Below are 20081 nucleotides of genomic sequence, written 5' to 3' on the forward strand. Positions count from 1 at the left end.
AAAAATACGGTCATTTGGGAGTGGCAGGGGACTGGTAGAAGTTGCACAAGCTACTTTTGAGGCCATGGCGGCCCAGGGGGCGGGCGCCAAAGAAAGATGGCAAACGGATCCAATGATTATATTGTAGGCGTACTTGAAGAAACTTGGAATAAGCCCCAGGTGGAACAGATAGTTCTTCAGATAATTTCTGCCAAAAGGTTAACTGCCCATGGAAAACCAGCATAATGTCTGCAGTTATAAGACTGGTTACTGAAAAGGTGGAATAACACAGGCCTTTTAAAACTTGTTTGCTCCATAGGATTGAGAGAGGAAAGGGGTCTTAGATTGAATAAAGTCTTTCATGAAGAACAGATTTGTTTAATGCTGGAAACTGATACAACAGAAATAATGTATAATAAAATATGAGCTTAAAAATATCAAGCCACACTTTGCTCTATCATCTTAACAGGGGAAGGGGAGGAAACTGCTGCAAAACACCATCTTGCTACAACTTCCTTAAAATGTGCAACAGTAAACTAACAAAATTACACCCGCCACTAGCTCAAAATGCTTTTCACGCAGAGCCTACAGTGCAGCCGCACAATCCCATGACCCACAAATAACCTTGGCATTAGCGTTTCTTCACACATGCCCTATTTCCTTAGGCATCTCTGAAACTTCAAAACAAGAGATGCCTTTTAAAACCTTCAGCTGCATTCAAATTTCCTTCTCCGTAATGATGCAAGTGCCAGGACGCACATTTGACACTATCGCCATGTTTTTCAGCTACAACTTCAACCAACAAGTCAGCTGATCCTACAAAGCAGAAGGAGAGAGATAGTTTTCCCAGAAGTATTGGCTTGTTTCAAGAACTGAATGGAAAAGGCCTGAGAATCACGTCACTACTGGGCGACTGGGAACAAAAGAAATCTGGATTCTTGTTAAAAGCTTCCTACCCCTCTTTTGGGACGCGGGTGGCGCTGTGGTCTAAACCACAGAGCCTAATGCCTGCCGATCGGAAGTTATGACCACGACAGGGTGAGCTCCCGTTGCTCAGTCCCTGCTCCTGCCAACCTAGCAGTTCAAAAGCACGTCGAAGTGTAAGTAGATAAATAGGTACCGCTCCAGTGGGAAGGTAAACGGCGTTTCTGCGCGCTGCTCTGGTTTCACCAGAAGCGGCTTAATCATGCTGGCCACATGACCCGGAAAAACTGTCTGTGGACAAACGTCGGCTCCCTCGGCCAGTACCCGCTTACCTGAAAGTAAGCCCCATTAAATGCAATGTAATGGTTAGGAATGCACTGTAAATCAATTTCACTCAGTCTTCTCCATGTCCTTTAATCCCAGGTAACTTTAATCACAAAGTTATCAAAGCAACACCAGGCTGCTGTGCACAATTTAACCCAGGTGACACACGTGGTGAATCTAAACAGAATCTAATTCCTGCTCAAGTGGAGATGGAAAGATTAATGGGCATGTGGAGAGCTTTGAAGTCTGAAGATAATACTCACGGTTCTCATTACAGTATAACAATTATGTGGCTTAGTCACCAAGAGCAAGAAATCACAGAAGACGACCTGCGACATTTAGAGTCCCGTTTTGAATTCTACACTTGCCCATACTAACAGCAAGCTCAGTACATGGACCAAACTTGACATAGACAATGATCTCATAACTCAGCCTGTCGCTCAGTTTTCCAAAGCATGCATTCAAGGAGGATTATTATTCAGTTGCATATACAACAGTTTACAACTGTTCAATATATCTTCTCCCACTTTAATTTCTTTCTCTCCAAATCCCTCTCCATCACTTAAGTTTGGGCACGTAAACGTGATGCGCTAGGGATAGAGTGTGTCTCTCTCTGTCCCTGTTGGCCTCTTACCTACCGGTATTTGGAGGGAGGATACTTCCCTACATCCCTGGCAGGTAGGGGAATGAGAGCCTTCCTCCACACACCATTGATGTCTTCAAAGGGGTGGGGAATGGGGGCACAAAACACACAGCATGTCCTTGAGATTGAGATGCAAGGTAAACCTTGACAGAGCTGAAAATGGGGACTATCATGTCACTGAGAGGTGGGGAGGAAGGTGCTTCAGATTAGGGAAGGACACAGAATCACAGAGTTGGAGAGTTGGAAGGGGCCACAAGGGATCATCTTATTCAACCCCTTGCAATGCAGAACTCTTTTGCCCAATGTGGGGCTTGAACCCACAACAGTGGCGTAGCGTGGGGGGTGCAGGGGGGCCGGCCGCACCGGGCGCAACATCTGGGGGTTAGGGTTAGGGGGCACAAATCCATGGGTTAGGGGGCACAAATTACTTGCCTTGCCCCGGGTGCTGACAACCCACGCTACGCCACTGACTCACGACCCTGAGATTAAGAGTCTCATGCTCTACCAACTACCAAATTGCATTGGAGTTAACAGGGGAGAAAAACCCAGTATTATTGCCTCTCCCCCACTCAACAACAGATAGAAACTCTTTGCTATCATGCCTAGAGCTGCATTCTCACTAATGTTGCCTTTGGGGAGTGGGATCTGGGCTTGGGGTACGCTCACTACGGAAGCCAGGGGAGAAAGATGCACAGAAAGATACTTGCTAGCATCTTCATCCCTGAGTAACACGGCCTGGTAATTCTACTAATTTCTGTTGGGGGCTTCACTTCCTAGAAGCATTTGAGGTGGAAGGTTGGGGTGGCTAATGAGAATAACTGCACTCCACACTCCAAACTGAATTACTACAAAGCACTTTGTGATGCAGCCCTTGAAGGATACTCAGAAACTTCAAATGATCCAAAGCACAACAGCCAAGATAGTGGCCAGTGTTCCACTTAGAACTCAAATAATGCTTGTTCCATTATAAGAATTTTATAACATTTTTTTTAAAAAATGTAGTAATTTAAGTGAAGAGCATTTTCTCCCTCCTTCCACCGCCACCATACTGGTTACATAATTTTTTGCACAGAAGTTGCTTTCTGTTCCAGCTATACTAATTTAAACAAAAGCACAGATATATAATCAGTGGCTTAATGCCAGCTGTAATTACGCCCTGTTTGGGTTGATTTGCATGAATGGGGAGACTGTTGTACTCTAGTTGTAGCTGATAACCACTGTAGTTTATTATCCGTGTAATGACTACTTCAGCGGTTGTTCACGTAAAGGAGTGGTTCTCAAAGTTTTTTCTCTGGGCCACACTTTCAGAATAAAAAAATGTGCATGCCACAATTTTTTAATTGATACCCTGGAAAACACAACTAGGATTGTCCTCAGTATCGCTTCATGTTCTTGCTCTCATTTTGAAAAGGTATCTATCCATAATCTGCAAATAAAAAAAATTATGTGATGCTATCCTATTCCATACTATTTTGTACTACAATGAAATGTTTAAATGTTTCTTTGATTGTCCTTGAATCTTCCTGCCACACTTGGTAGTCTCTCCTGCCACTCCCTTTGAGAACTACTGATGTAAAGATACCTTACAGGATGCAATGGTGCGAGTGTTCTAACTACTGAGATAAGGGAGGTAAAATGTTTTAGAACTTACACATAATACATGTTGGCTTTCTGATGCCACAGATGTCTGTCCAAAATTGTTCAAATGTGTCCAGCCTATTAGCTATCATTCAGGAATATTAAAGCTCCACCTTTGGGACTCTGCTCAGAGGAGGCAAAAAACATTGTGTCTGGATAATGCTAGGAGGCTTAATTCAGACACTACACCAAACTATGGTAAGGAAAGCTTAACTGCGGTTTAGTGTGATGTCTGAAACAGACAAACCATAGTTAACAGTCATTGCTCTGCCCTTGGAGGCCACTATCAATTGGACAGGTAAGCAGAGAGAAAATCAAAGCATGGAAGCATGTGCAGGTTTGCCCACACATTTCTAAGCTATGTTTGAGTTCAGACAATGATTTGGTGCAGTATCTGACTTGAAGCAAAGTGTATACAGCCTACATACTAGGGGGAGCCAAATTACATGTGTCTATTCCACCATCAGACATCTACACATAAGGCTTAGCATTTATAGGGCCTAAACATAGCATGTGACACACACCGGGCAAAACTATATGAGCACTAGTCCTCAAGAATTAGTGAAACAACTGCTATGTTTAAGCTTGTCTAGAAGGACCCTATAAGCAATCTATGCTCATGCAGATGTCTGGCAGTCCCAGAGGCAGAGCAGAAACGGCATGCCCCATAAACAGAGACTCAAGCAAAAACTGATATGTTTGGGATTAGAGTTTGTATTCCTTTTCATCTTTAAACTGTTTAACATGGCTGCTTTTGAGATCTATCTTTGTTTACATTAGGGGATGCGGCAATCACATAAAATTAAAAACAATAAAACACTCAGGCAAACATTTGTGAATATATTCACAAAGTTGTGTCAAGGTGTATATAGCAAAATTACAACAATTATTACCAATATGAAATGATGCATAGTGATGTGTATTTGCTTGGATTGTGAGCATAAGTATTTTGTATCAATAACAATTAGCTTTTATGTGAAATTATGGGGGGGGGGAATTAAAATATATACTTCATGCATGCCAGACTGTGGTAGGTAAAGGTAAAGGTAAAGGTAGGTAAAGGTAAAGGCCAGTCTTGACAGACTCTGGGGTTGTGCGCCCATCTCACACAAGAGGCCAGGGGCCAGCGCTGTCCGGAGACACTTCCGGGTCACGTGGCCAGCATGACATCGCTGCTCTGGCGAGCCAGAGCCGCACACGGAAACGCCGTTTACCTTCCCGCTGGTAAGCGGTCCCTATTTATCTACTTGCACCCGGAGGTGCTTTCGAACTGCTAGGTTGGCAGGCGCTGGGACCGAGCAGCGGGAGCGCACCCCGCCGCAGGGATTCGAACCGCCGACCTTTCGATCGGCAAGTCCTAGGCGCTGAGGCTTTAACCCACAGCGCCACCTGCGTCCCTTTGCCAGACTGTGGTACTGTTCTATAATTCTATGAAATGCCTCATTATTTGTGTAATCCATCATCATCATCACACCAGACTGCATAAAAATTGTCATGTTTCTTTTGGCCTCACTGCATTTAATTTTTATGTTAGTTTTTCCAATAATGCTGTTTGTGAACTGCATTATATCATTGGTCCATAGTTAATAACTGTAATGATTTCCATGTTCTGACAATAGTTTTTCTTGCAGCAGTTAATATATGTGTTATCAGTTTTTGTTTCTTACTGGCAGCGTATCATGACTATATAAGTTAAGCACAGCCAGTCCTGGGGTCATGGGGACTGTCTGCCTTGTAATCAAATGTATTTATGTAAATACATTAAAAAAGAACTGACCCTATTTTAAGTTGAAACAGAACGTACATTACATGGTATCTTTTTCAATGCAATGTTCCTGCTCTAAGTGTGATGGATCAATGACATATTAAAATTCCATTTATAGAGAGTAAATGGATGGTGGTTCTATGGTTTCACACCTAACGTACCGGTATTTTCAAGCCACTTTTTGTTAGGCATTTTAAGCACCCACGCAGAGAGAGGCAACAGAAGAAGCAAATAGGGAAAAAGAGTGCTTTAATGATTAGCAATACACTTTGCTCCAAACCAAGGAAATTTACAGCAAACAAGACTCCCTTCTACAAATCCACCTGCAGGCATTTAACCCCCCCCCCCAAAAAAAAGATTTCTACTTAAACAGCCCCAATTAAATAAGGCAGTGCAATGCTAAGAGAGCTAAAACCAAGGGAGTATTTGTTTATTTTCTTTCAAAAAGAGATGCATTCCCTGCTTTCATCCAGTGTTCAAGATGGCTTCTAACAAAGAAGCAGCAGCATATCTGAAGTGTTCCTGCATGCATTATGCAGCGTACAGTTTGGCTCCCTGGAAAACACAGCTAATTTTGTCTCAAGTTTCTACCCTTCGCGTTGTGAATGAATTGACCAATTTACACAAACAAAACACAGAGCATACAACACTCTAGAATCTGACATGTGTAATAGTCACCCATAGACATCCACAGGGGAGTAAGGGGAGCATTTGCCACCCCAATTAATAGTAATATCCAAATCCCCAACTACACACACACACACACACACACACACACACACAGTTTCTAGCTTCAAGTAACAAAGTCTGCATTCACACAGCTTTTTTTCCCCATTTTTGCAACTTTCCTCCTATTTCTACAGTATATATGAGCTTTCACATGATGTAAAAGGTACTTCCAGAAGTATTGTGGAACAGAGCACAAGTTTAACAGTCATTTCCATCAAGTCCGCCCCCCCAGAAGCAAATAAACATGCACTATATTCCACTATAGTTCCAGAAACAGCTTTTACATCATTTGGAAGCTCATATATAATGCAGAACTTAGGGTTAGGGAAAAGTGATGAAAACAGAACAAATTGCTATGTGAATGCAGCCAAAATATACAGACCAGTTAGCATTATAAAATCATAAAATTGTAGAGTTGGAAGGGACCCCAAAGGTCCTCTAGTCCAACCCTCTGCAATGGAGGAATAATAATAATAATAATAGTAATAATAATAAATTTTATTTATGCCCCACCCTCCCCAGCCAAGACCGGGCTCAGGGCGGCTAACAACCAATAATAAAAACAAGTTGATTGAAATACAACTTTAAAACATTAACTAGATCATGCAGGGCGGATGGCCATCCAACCTCTGCTTAAAAATCTCCAAGGAAGGAGAGTCTATCATGGTCTACCCAGTGTCGTCTGCTTTAACAACTGGTTAAGACTAACTATGTATAGCTTTGAACAAATGAACTTGAACTGTATACAGTGTATACAGTGGTACCTTGGTTCTCAAACTTCTACATGCAGACATTAAATGGAACACAGGACAACTAAAAACTGCATCATGTTACAGAGTCACATAAAAACCAAATCATGTTATTTGATATAATTCTATCGCGTGTTTCTTCAGTCTGAACTGAAGAAAGAAAGAACCGTGAAATTATTGTTTCTCGATTTTGGTGGGGGGTTTTTTTCTAAACACACATCTGTTTCTTCAACATGCTGCAGATGATGGAGAAATCAGGTGAGTTGATTTGAGAGCTGCCCAAGTTTATAGTATATAGGAATTGTAGTACTAGATTGTCTTATACAGTATAGTTATTTGAAAGCATTTTAAAGGCGTAATGGGCAAGCTTAAACAACATTTTAAAACCTTGCCTTTAAAAGCATTACACTGGTCATCTTAAGAGAAAATATTTCATGCCATGTTTTTAAATTTTCTTGATATTGCAAATTACTTTCATTGGAAAAATGGAGGGAAAGCCCATGGTGTGTGACAATGAACCCAAGTTTTCGGGGTCCTCATATATTTATTCCCTTCAGCACTCAGGGAATGTGGAATGTGCTGCTTCATGGCTTATATTGCCTCTCTGCAAAGGCGCCAAATTCTGCATAATCACCAATGCAGCAAGAATACTAATACTAATACTAATAATAATAATAATAATAATAATAATAATATATTGAGCAAATTCAGACAAAACCCACATCATCTACATAATTTATTCCAAGTCAAGTGAGATTTATTTATATATGCTTTCCATGCAATTACTGCACTCAAACTGGTACAATGGAATATTGTATGGGAAATCAAGTTTGTTACAAAAGTGAATACTCAAAACTATCAAATCATGGAACAATCTGAATAATCAAATTCTCAACAATTCATTACACTAAACCCACCATCAACACTACAACAACAGAATTAAATAGTGATTCATTTTATCACCAGTAGAAAACAGCAGCAACAAAATATAGACTAAATTAAAAGGAGCAGAATCTGCAGCAAAACGTTATCGCGCAAGACGCTCCTGTTCAGAGTTCCAGCAAGCCAGTCACATCTTGTTTCAAAGTATTCCATTCCATTTCCACACACCCCTGCAACAAGATAGGCTCAGTTCTCAATAAACTGCCCCCCACCTCCCCTCATCCCTACAATAGTTGTTTGGAACTTCTGCAAAACTCTCCTCCCACAAAGCCTGGAGATACCTCCTTTCTGTGCATGGATGTTTCCATTGTGGCAACACAAAAACCCACACTTGGTGAAATAGTTTGCTATTACCATATTAACTCGAATGTAATGCACGCCTTTTTTGGCCAAATTATGTCACAAAAATTAGACTGCACATTAGTTTTGATGATGCATTTACATTCACCAGCAAATATTTTTGGGGTTTCAAGGTTTTGAAAATTGAGGTGCACATTAGGTTCGATGGCACATGAGATTCACGTAAATACGGTAGTACAGGAACAATTAAGGTATTAGAAACACATAGCTAAAACTTCAGCTTTATGGAGAATATTTTTCTTTAGAATCAGTGGCACTGTCACAGGAACAAGCATGGCTCAACATCTTCATGGCTCTCTTAGAACAGCACTTTCCCAGCTCCTGTTCCCAAAAAACTTCCCCCATATACTGATGACATCTTTATCATCTGGACTCATAGACAGGAGTCACTGACGCAGGGAGACCGCTGAGTTTACATCAAGAGATGTCAATACTATTACTTTCAGACTAATCTGAGGCAGTGGATTTCCAACGCATTATGTGTGCTAACTGGCAGACCAATGCCACAATGTCTGTGTTATCTACCACTGTTTTGTGAATTGTCACTGTCTACAGTTTTTCACATTTCATTTCCCACTGACCTTGGTGTTTATTATTTTCTCCAGCTGTGTGTGTGTATGCACGCACCTGTAACTTAGGATAACACTTCATACCTCCAATGTAGTCCACAAAAACATGTTATGGTTCCCTGACTCTTTGCACCTTTGGCTAAAACCTGAACACCTTCAGTGTAGTCCAAGTGCAAAATTTGTTTTCCCCCCGACATATGAACACAAGACATTAACAGGTCCCAGAGCCAGTCAATAGTGCATGGTCTTATAAATGCATTCTCCAATAATTTGATCTGCAAATATGCTCAATGGAACCCCTCACTGCATTTCATTTGGGAGCATACTGAAATCCCCCCAAAAAACATAACACACTACTGAAGAGAACCTTGCAAATCCCAGAAAAGGATGTTCTGACCCTGCCTAGGAGATTCATCCTTAGACGCGCCAGCCAAGCAAAGAAGCACCCTTTTTTAGAAGGGGATTCCTTTGCTCCTCACAACATGTTACCAGGAGCCACTACTGCTACAACCAGAAATCTTCCTGGTATGGCGTCATCATTGATGGCTTTTAAAAAAACTTTGAAAACATTTTTTTATTCCTGGCCGTATTTAGCTAATTTGCTGTGCGGGGAGTTAACTGCAGACTTTTAATTCTGTATTTGTATTTTATATTATTATTGTGTTGTGGTGTTATAAAATGTTCTCTTAAAACTGACTTGCAAGGAGAATGAGCCCTGTGAGGTGGGGGGTAGGAACACATTACTTTTTTTCTGGTACTTTTAAAGTTTTTTATCAGAAGTTTTACTAAGCTGTTAAAAAAAAGTTTAATTTGGGGGTGGTTTTAATCCTGTTATGGTTTCATCACTTTTTAACTATTATCTTTTATATGTTTTTAGCTTTCTGTATTTTATGTGCGTTAACTTGCGCAAGCCACCTTGAATCCTGGCCTGGGAAAAGGATATAAATGAATGAATGAATGAATGAATTTTTGAACCATTTCATTTCACCAACTATTGTTAAGATTAACCACAGTTTAGGGTTAATATGTAACACTAAAATGGAAATGGAAGCTTCTGATCTCACTGTAGCCACGTTCTAAGACAGGGGAGCAGAGTACATAAGCTTGAGACTTGTTACTGCTCATAGAATCATAGAACTGTAGAGGTGGAAGAGACCCCCGAGGGTCATCTAGTCTACCCCCCCTGCACTGCAGGAATCTCAACAAAAGCATCCATGGCAGATGGCCATTCAACCTCTGCTTAAAAACCTCATCTTCATGACACTATATGCAATCCAAGACATTCTCTTTTCCCACCATGGTTGTCAATGAGGAAGTAAATAATGCTGTATGAACTAGTGACAGAGCAGTGTGATAATACACCTTGCCCACTCCCTCAGTTTTCTTCTATACATTCAGCTGATGATTGCAGGAAAGTGACTGATCTATTTGCACCAGCAAGCCAATAGCAAATGACACATGCAATCATCTCTAGGTTCAGTTACTTAAACTGGAAAAAACCAAACTAGCGCATTTCATATAATGATGATGATGTTTGGGAGTCTACAGGCAAGATTGTTAAAATGTATATACAGAACTCCTATCTCCAAATCTGCATCAAGAAACTGCTAACGCTCAGAACACAGATTCAGGTTTTGTCCTTCAAGATGTTAATTTTTTATTTGGTCATGCTTTAATAACTGCAATGCATCAGAGCTATGACTCAGGAAAAAAAACACATCATCAAGACAGAGTGTGTGTGTTTTGAGCAAAAGTTTTGCTTTGTCATCCAATACACATTTCCGTTTGGTATTCCCAGCCAACCTACAAGGCTGTGAGACACAATGCCCTCAATTTAGTAACTTCACTATTATTTTTAACTCTGCCAAAGCAATTAAGTAAAGCTGCAATCCTATGTCTGCTACTAGAGAGGTTCATTGAGCAAAATAGGACTTGCAGCCTAATGTACATTATTCAGAAGTACAGTGGTACCTCGAGTTACAAACGCCTCAGGTTACAAATGCTTCAGGTTACAAATTCCTGGAAGAGTTACCTTGAGTTGAGAACTTCGCCCCAGGATGAGAACAGAAATCATGTGTTGGCAGCGCAGCGGCAGCAAGAGGCCCCATTAGCGAAAGCACGCCTCTAGTTAAGAATAGTTTCAGGTTAAGAATGGACCTCCGGAACGAATTAAGTTCGTAACTAGAGGTATGTTTTACCAATGAAGACATAAAAAAATTTGTGACAACTGAGATGAGTCATCCATAACTCAAGACTTATCAGGAGCGCCTAGTTGCCCGGAAACTCTTATTTAAGTCATAACAGTTGCTGGGCAACAAAACTGCATTTGCTTATCCTCGCCTTTACACCTCACCTCCTTGGAGGAGGGACCTGGCTTTTTTAGGTAGCTAAAACTGGCTTCCAGCTCCTTAGTTGCAATTCTGTATTTGACTCAAAGGCGCAAAGTAAGTAACAGGGATTTGAATGGCAGCACAGCCAAAAATATTTGGCATCCCCAAATGTTGGCTTGGCTTACTAGGTAGCCACTATTTGTGGTTGCCTGCGACAGGTGCAGAAGGAGCTCAGGAGTGAGATTGGGTCTTTGCTCAATTACAATGGAATTTGGAAAAGGTAAATAACTGAAATGAACAGTCTAAGAAGCTCCAGCTTCTTCATAGCTCCTCTTCAATTTTCTAGAACTCAGAAAGAAGAAGATTGTGCTGCCTTTCCCCTTGCTAGCCAGGGGGCATTCACCCTTGCTGGATTTCTGTAGGACTGACCCTGGGCAACCTCAAGATCATAGAATTGTAGAGTTGGGAGGGCCCCTGAGGATCATCTAGCCCAACCCGCTGCAATGTAGGAATATGCAGTTGTCCCGTTTGGGGACTGAACCTGCAAACTTGGCACTATCAGCACCATGCTCTAATCAGCTGAGCTACCCAGGCAGCTATAGCCATGTGTCACTAGCAGACTGTCCCCTACCTCATGCCCTAGCGGAGCTACACAAATAATAAATGCAACATATATAATAAAAGTATTACTTGTGATAGAAAAACAGGCCATGTCCTGCCAAACTTCTCAAGTCTCCTCCTACTGTAGGGCCAGATCTGGAGGACTGCAAGTGGCTTCCAGGCTAGCTAAGGGTCTAAACCCCCCCCTCAAAAAGCACCCCCATTCTCACTTCAAACAAAGCCCCAAAGGAAATCAGACACACAGAGAAAGAAGACTGCCTATGACATTTCTCTTTAAAATCAATGTGCCTCCGAAAATCCTAGATTTTGTGCCAACTACACACACATGCACGTTTTCTTCTATGTACGCCATAATACTATCCAAATAACCATGATGATTTTATGCAGCTATCTTGACAGTGATACGGCAAATAGCAACCCTTCTCTGACCGCACGGCATTAAACGTTACAAACACAGAATACTCACAAAGGAGAGCAGAAGCCTTAACATTTTGGTTCCTGTCCACATATTCAAAGCACAGTAAACTGTTTATCACTTTAAACTCCAGCAAGAGCATTCAAAGAGATGATTGGCTGTCGCCAAACAAGCCTGTAATTTAATTGTGTTTGCCCTAAATTCCTTCATTAACTATACTCTAAATAAGGAGACGGCTGGCTGAGGGAAAGGGCCTTAGGCTAAGCCAAATGGAAACAAACATGACACAGTCAGAATATATACATTTTCTTTATCCTATAGATATGCAGAAATGCTTTCCTTGGCTTTTATATCTTTTTTATAAAAGTTATTTTTTAAATTTTTAATTGTATTTTGACAAAGTAATAATCATAAATAAATAAGAATAAAAATGTGCACCCCAGCACTGAGACCATTCCATTGTAACTATCCAACCTCCCAAAATTTCAACACCTCTTGCGGTGGTTTGACCCCTTTCCGTTTTAACAGTACAAATTCTACAAACATCCTCCATATCTCCTCAAAATCATTTATATCTAACATATAGAAAAAGACAAGTCACCTCTTCAGGAGTTGCAGTGACCCAGTCACAGAGTACTGGTCACAAAGCGAAGGTTTGTCCTCAGGGTGAGGGACTCAGGTAGGCCTGAACTCCAAATTAAAGGCAAGAAGACACTTGCAAGGAACCCCAAGGAACCATGGGGATCTGTAAAGGTGCCTAAATGTTCCCCCTCAGAACAGATTTCCCTCAGCACTGCCATAAGAAAACAACTCCCACAGTTATTTAGAAGTAAGCTGCATCAGTTAAAAGCATATAAAATGTTTACCCGAAAAAAATTCGCCTCAGAATGAAGGAGCCTCCCCAAATCTAACACATGGCTCTGTCAGCACTAACGAAGATGAACGTTTAGAATGAAAACTGTCAGAGAGGTAGCCATATTCGTCTGTGGCAGCAAAGTCCACAATATTTAGGGAAGTTTTTAATGCCTGATGTTTTATTGTATTTTTAATGTTTTATTGGAAGCCACCCAAAGTGGTTTCCAACAAAACCAGATGGGTGGGGTATAAATTTATTATTATTATTATTATTATTATTATTATTATTATTATTCCCAATCCTCATTCTGACCCAGGCAGATGAAAACGGCAAAGATATACAGGCTCTATAATCCCAAATGCACAATTTAAAATCCTTTGGAGAAAGAAACCCAGCAGCGTCCTCAAGGATTGCTGGAACTGGAAATTAACTTGAGAGAGAAGTTACCACTTAGCTGCTCCATAGTCTCTCAACTGCCGTCTACATCCTACTCAAGTCATCGCTAAAAGCACCTCAGGAATATTTATTTTGAGGCCACCACATTCACAAGGAGGTGTCATTTGTGTGAAATAGTGTCTCTACTAGAGGGTGAATATGCCTCTGAGGTATTTGCACGACAGATACCACAGAAGGGAACCGGCTCCAGTTTACCTCAGACACTCGCCAACTTGTTTGAGAGAGGGTTAATAGCCATGTTTGCCATTTTTTGCTAGGTCTGATGCAGGGATGCCAGATCTAACATGGTAAATTACGTAAGACATTTCTATAATAAAGAATGTTAGCCAAACAAGTCTAGGTCAACTATTACAGATAATAAAGGAAAGTTCCTCAAAATGTCAGAAGTGGTCCGGAAACTTTGCTCCGAACACCCTCAACAGGGCTTCAAGATTCCTCCCTATATTCACTGCCCCCAAGATGAATCAAGAGAGTCTTAGGCAAGTCTCAACCTACCCTCCCTCACATGGTTGTTGTATGTTCCACAATTCTTCCCATACTGGCTGTTTCTCATGGAAACTCAAATGTTGGCAAACGATCTGTGACTTTCTTTGAAGCTCAGTTCACTACCCCTTGCGAATGGAGTGTACCCTAAGGAATTGGATGCAAGTTGCTTTGAGGGTCAAATCAGATATAATAGTGGCAGACACACTTGTTTATAAGTCTGCTCTGTTATATAGGCTGATTTTTCGAGCAGGTGACAGTCTGTGCCTTCAAGCACTTCCCAGTGTTAGAAACTCAGATATATAAGCTAGGCACCAAATGGTTCATTAAACCAGGGTTGCAGTTGTCAAAGCAGAATGTCCAGTTGCCATTGGGGGGCCAGATGGCTCAAAAGTCGTCTTTTTCCACCACCATGTGGTAGACCTATAAAAGGGTAACGAAGTATTGGGAAATAATTCATAATGAATTGAAAAGAAATGTTTAAAAGTACTTTTCCAAAAAACAAAACAAAACCCAGAGTCCTTTTTGCTGGGGATAATTCAGATGGAAATTTCCTGGTGTCAAAAAAGACTATTTATGTATGCCACTACGTCTGTGTTTTGTTAGCTTTAAAATGGAAAATGAACGAGGTCCCAAATAAAGAAAAATGGCAACTTAAATTGATGGAATATGTGCAGCTTGTGGACCTAACATATAGAATAAGAGAAAAAGAAGAGCATACATTCAAAGAAGATTGGAAAATGCTTATTGAATATATGAGGGAAATTGTGTACATTTGAAAACATTGGCAGCATTAATAAAATTCAACAGTGTAAACAAGTTGTGAGGGATGTATTAACAGAATACTGAATGGTTTAGTTTATGTAAAATATGCAGGGATTTATGATATGCAAATTGAACCATGGAAAGAGAAGGGAAGTCACAGATAAAATATCACTGATAGAATTCTACAGTATGTGTTGCTAGTGTGTGAAAACAAGCAAGATCCAAGGATTCCCCCGACATGCACCTCCAGATGGTGGAGACCTCAGGCACCCATCCCAGCATGCAAGCATCTTCACTTGGTTGCAAGTGGCTGATAGCCAATGCACCTGGTGAATTTCAAACACTGTTCTCGCCCCTCAATCAATCTCCGATACTGGAAATGGGTATGGCGGGGGGTGGGGAGTCTGAAGTGAGAGAATCCTACACCCCCAATCTGCATCAGACTACTGCCTCTACAGTAGCCCACTAAATAAACTATGCCTTTGTCTGAGACAATCTGCAGATTAGCGTCTTGGCAAAGGTGTCTTGCGGAAGGTTCCTGCATAGAGGAAATGTGGACAACTTTCAAACTCATAATTAAAACCAAACTTCTCTTAGCTCCTCTCACTTCCCAAGCAAGAATAGTCAAAGCATACAAGAAGGCTCTGTTGCCTTTCTACCCATGGATGAAGTCAAGTCCTGTCGTCTTCCACCAGACCACTCCAGTTCAGTCATCCACCAACAGAAATAATTTCAACACTGCAATTGGCCCTGAAGATTTTAGTGGCTCATCCACATTGGATGTAACAGCACTGCTGACGGAGGGCAAAATTTCAGTTTTCCACTTACCAATACATTCACTGCCTTCCAGGCACAATAATGGTTAAAGGCATTAATTAAACAAATATGCAGCTTCTCCAAAAATGTAATATCAGGAAGCTTCAACATTTGTACTTGCTCAACAAGTAGAGGCACCTTGTTGCAGAAAAGAAGCAAGGCTCGTGAACATAATAGTGAGGAGGAAAAAAGCAGATTAAGAACAATAACAACCCCTAAATCAGAGTATAGATAAAACTACCATCAGATCTCAGTCAATCTTCTGCCTGCCATCACTGTAGGGATCCTTTGAATCTGGACACAGTGACATATTGCGTGGTTTTAATGGAAGGGGTCCACACATTTTGGCTTTGCTGTTTGCCATCTCCACAAAACCCTTTGGCCAAGTTCTGTGGCAGGTGCAAAACACTCAGGGAAGGGAACAAAATTTGCCCCTGTGCTGAGTTTCTGTAGAAGGCAGAAGTGCCTCATTGCTGCTGGCACCTTCTGCAAAGCCCAATGGATGAGAGACCAGTAGCCTTTCCTCCCCTCAAGCTCCCTATTTATTTATTTTCCTGCCTCAACACTGCACTGGGCTTCTTCAGGAAGCACTGGCAGCACCTAACTGTTATAAATCTATTGGCCTACATGGTCATCAATATATATTTAAAACCTTGATACAACCATGTTGAAAACTGCATGTCAACGTTTCACACATGCACACCAAATAGCAGTAGAGTCGAAAACCATTTAGGCGACGTGTGTTAAATCTACCCCTCCTAGCCTTCTCCAGCCTGGTGCTCTCTAGATGTTTTGAACCACAACTCTCATCAGTCACATCCAGCAGTGCTAATATGTGACATCCTTTTCCATTGCACAGAAGTTTGACGCCCTCTATTAATAACAACAACAGATTTTAAACGGAGCTTTTTGCATCTGTTGTGTTTTCCTCTATTGCTCTTGGGCGCATTTTTCTCCTCTGGTTTGCATTATTTGCAATTGGCGCTATTGCTTTAACTTTGTATGTGTCACACTGCCTGGAGAGGGGCGATGTGCCAGTAATGTTACTTACCGGTACTTCTTCTACCGCTGCCACCAATACTTTACAGCCTGAAATGTGCTACCATGCATTTCCTCCTAGCTTCCTGAATCAATGCAAGCAGGCAAAGCACTCCCTTGGTCCCTGTATCCCAGGCTTCCCGCACCGCCACCATGCTGCCCCCCACGAGTGATACAAAGCCCCACTCACCAGCCGCCTCGCCAGGCTGCGCGCCCGCCACGCCGTTATTCAGGTACAGGATGGAAAGCAGGTGAGGCTGCGTCTTCTCCAAGGCCACGCGCAGGTCCTGGAAGTGGTCGCGGTCCTTGGCCAGGAGCAGCTTGATGAGCACGTCAGCCTTGCAGGCGCTGGCCGAGGCTCCCTCCTTCCCTCCATCATCGCTTCCTCCTCCCGTTACCATCCCGGCTTCCTGCAGCTCCCGCAAGTCGTTGGGGCTCAAGGTCCCCGCAGCATCCAGCAGCTCGATCACCTTGTCCACCTCCGTCATGGCCTGGGCCAGACTCTGGTGACATTGGGCCAGCAGTTCCTTGTGCTTCGGCTCCATGGCAGCCGGGAGGCAGGCGCTGCAGCCTCGCCGAAAGTAACTCGCCAAACTCCTCGCCTCCCGGGAGGAAGAGCCGCGCGCCCGGTGCGCGCGCCGGAGGCACAGTGGCAAAGAGAAGATGCTTGGCTATGGTGCGTTGCGCCTTTGCCTTTCCTTTCCCTGTCTTCCTTCCTTCCTTCCTTCCTTCCTTCCTTCCTTCCTTCCTTCCTTCCTCCCTCCCTCCCTCCCCGCACAACAGGCCCCGCCCACCCCTGCAATCAAAGGGAGCTGGACAACTTTTCTATTTCTTCCCCTGCTCTCCTCCCTCCCTCCAGACAAAGATCCAACGACCCCTCTTCCTTTTCCCACCGCAAAAGCAAGCGCAAAAGAGCGGCTACATTCCGCCTCCAACCCCCCTTCAAAGTCGCCACTCCGGGGGAGAAGATTTCCAGAGAAAAGGGGGGAAAGAGTGAGGGGGGAAAAAAGACTTATTTTTGCACACACTCAGGGCAAAGTTATGCAGAAGGGAAAACAACTGTTGCTCTTTCGCTGCCTCCTCGATCAAGCCCACCCACCCCTCGCTTCCCTCTGAATGCCTAAACTCCAAATCAAACAGGTAGCTCTTAAAAAATACCTTTCCTGCACCGGGTCATCACGCGCTGAAGACGGCGGAGGCTGGCGTGGTTCCTGCGTTCCCTAACAGTTCGGCACCTCCTGTCACCCACCAACTCCCCCCTACGAGAGGAAAGGGGGGGGGCCCTCTCCTTTTATTTCCCCTCCCCCTCTTCTGTTGTCTTCCTTGCCAAAGCTTGGAGAGTTCAGCTGCAAGCTCCGAATTGGCTCCGCTTTGGGCAAAGGGCTCCCCGCTTCATCTCGGCCCTAAAAAAAATTAAAGCTCGAACCAACTTCTCTCCCACCCAGAGTTGTTGGGGTGTTTTCTTGCAGGGCAGAGGCCCCGTTTATACAAAAGAGGGGGGGGATGGCGGTGGAAAAGCGAGAGGGGGGGCGAGGCTTCAATTCCTCCCAGGGCCTCCGCTCAGGAGCCCCGGCAGCCGCACGCAGCCATATTTGCTGCACCGGGCTTCTGCCGCTCCTGCAGTTTTTCCTGGGTGCAGGAAATGCATTTCCCTGCGTTGCCTGCGGCCGCCTTCCTCTCGGCTCCGGGAGAGAAGAAAGCGGGCGCCCGCCCCGCCCCCAGCAATGGAGAAGCGGGGGGAAAGGAAGGAAGGGAGAAAAAGTGAGGAGGGAAAAGGGGTGCAAAAGCGGGAGGCAACAAGCACCTAGCAGGAGGAGAAGGAGGAGGAGGAAGGGATGAGGGCGATGGCCACTCGTGCTGCTGCCGCCGTTGTTTGCTCCATGCTTTGGATCCTTTCTGTTGCTGCTGCTGCTGCGCCCTTGCTCGGCTAAGTTTCGCCTTCCCAGCTCCCCGCAGGAGCTTCCTCCGCCATAGCTCGCCCTGGCCGTCAATCAAAAGAGCCTTTGCTTTGGCAAATGTGTAAGGCGAGGCAAACGGGAGGAGGAGCTCCCTCTTTCTCCAAGCCGCTCCCTGGCTCTGTTCAAGAGTTGCAAGGGAAAGGGCGGGGGTGGGGTGGTAGAAGCCCGTCCCACTCTTAATTACCGTCCTCCAACTGCACCTTTTAAATAGGTACAGGCAGCGCTGCCAAAAAAAAAAAAAGCTCTTTGGGATGGAAGTTATCATTTAACAAATGCTGCTTTGGTCCTCCTTTGCTGTCTCCCCATGTGGACAGTCTTGCACCCAACACCCTTTCATCTTACCCATATCGACTACCTTGTAGTGAAGCTTTGTTCTTTGTGCTTCACCTGTCAGCAACCAAGCAAGCTGCAGCATGATGACACACTTGCATGTTTATTCTATAGTAAGATAGCAGGCATCACCTTTTTTTAGCTCTGGCTGGTTTGCCAGCTGCAGCTCCTTTGGGAATAGATAGAGATGACTTTGCCACTGTACACCATGCTCCGGTAACTTCCAGGCTGGGTTATTGCAATGCACTCTACGTGTGCCCTTGAAGAGGACTCTTAAGCTTCAATTGGACCAACATGCAGAAGCCAGGTTTCTGGTTGAGGTTCCATTTAGATCTCAGATAAAAACTGTGTTTTAAAACAGCTGCACTGGTTGCCAGTTTGTTTCAGGGCCCAATTCAAGGTCCTCGTGCTAGTATTTAAAGCTGTAAATGACTTAGGCCCCAAATATCTGAAAAACTGCCTCCTTCCCTATGGACCCTCTCAGGTGCTAAGATTGATAGAAGCATCCTCTTGTTGGTTCTTCTGTCCTCAGAGGCTCAGGGGATGGGTTTGGTCCAGGAAAGCGCATTGTCTGTGGCATTCCTAAATTGTGGAACTCCTTCCCTTCTGAGGTGGCACCTTCATAATACATCTTCTGGCAAATGCTGAAGATGCACCTTTTTAGCCTGGCTTTTGACACTTGAGCTATATATTTTTAGGACTCACCTTATTTTTTGTGATTGTAAGTTGCTTTAAAGTGTTTTTAATAGTGTTCTAATGTTGTGACCTGTCCTGGGACCTTAGAGTGAAGGGTGGGCTAATATTCATCATCATCATCTGCTCGATTTGGAGTCAAACCATGCCTTTATCCACATGTTTGCCCTCCAGCCTATCATCTGTGCCCCCTCCTGTTAAAATTAAGGGGGTTTCAGGCGTACAACACCTGTATGGAGACTGAGATGGGAGGATGGCAATGGATAGGAAAAACTAGCATCCCTGATTCAAGAGATTTAAAAAGCAAGGGGGGAATCTCTGGGTTGCAAACTTCCCCATGAACTGCTCCTAGAGCAACTAACCTCAACTGGTCACAACTTGAGGTAAGCGGGTATAGTCACAGAGAAGGAAATCCTGGGGAAACCCAGCCAGATGGGCGGAGTATAAATAAATAATTATTATTATTCTCATCATCATCATCATCATCATCATCATCCAAGCACTTCTGTGTCACTGTGGGAAGCCCAGGGCAACCAGGGTAGATGCCTTAGAAAGGTGAAGGTAAAGGGATCCCTGACCATTAGGTCCAGTCGTGGCCGACTCTGGGGTTGCGGCGCTCATCTCATTCTATAGGCTGCGGGAGCTGGTGTACAGTTTCTGGGTCATGTGGCCAGCATGACTAAGCCACTTCTGGCGAA

At 43.4% G+C, this 20081-nt stretch overlaps 1 protein-coding gene across 7 annotated transcripts in view; it reads right to left on the minus strand.

Annotated features, from left to right (window-relative positions):
* Window positions 1-18488, minus strand: part of LOC310844259 (disks large homolog 5-like) — a 99820-nt gene extending 81332 nt beyond the window's left edge. For 6 of the 7 annotated variants that reach the window (XM_083738174.1, XM_083738171.1, XM_083738173.1 and 3 more), the window contains exon 1: window positions 16593-18488. In XM_083738174.1, the coding sequence (XP_083594300.1) occupies window positions 16593-16947 (355 nt within the window). In that variant the 5' untranslated portion in view covers window positions 16948-18488. Of the gene's footprint in view, window positions 1-12589; window positions 13476-16592 lie in introns of those variants that run through there. The other variant, XM_083738175.1, reaches the window with a different exon arrangement.
* Window positions 18489-20081: the final 1593 nt, after the last annotated feature.

Source organism: Podarcis gaigeae, assembly GCF_964106915.1.
Source record: "Podarcis gaigeae genome assembly, chromosome: 5".
NCBI lineage: Eukaryota > Metazoa > Chordata > Lepidosauria > Squamata > Lacertidae > Podarcis > Podarcis gaigeae.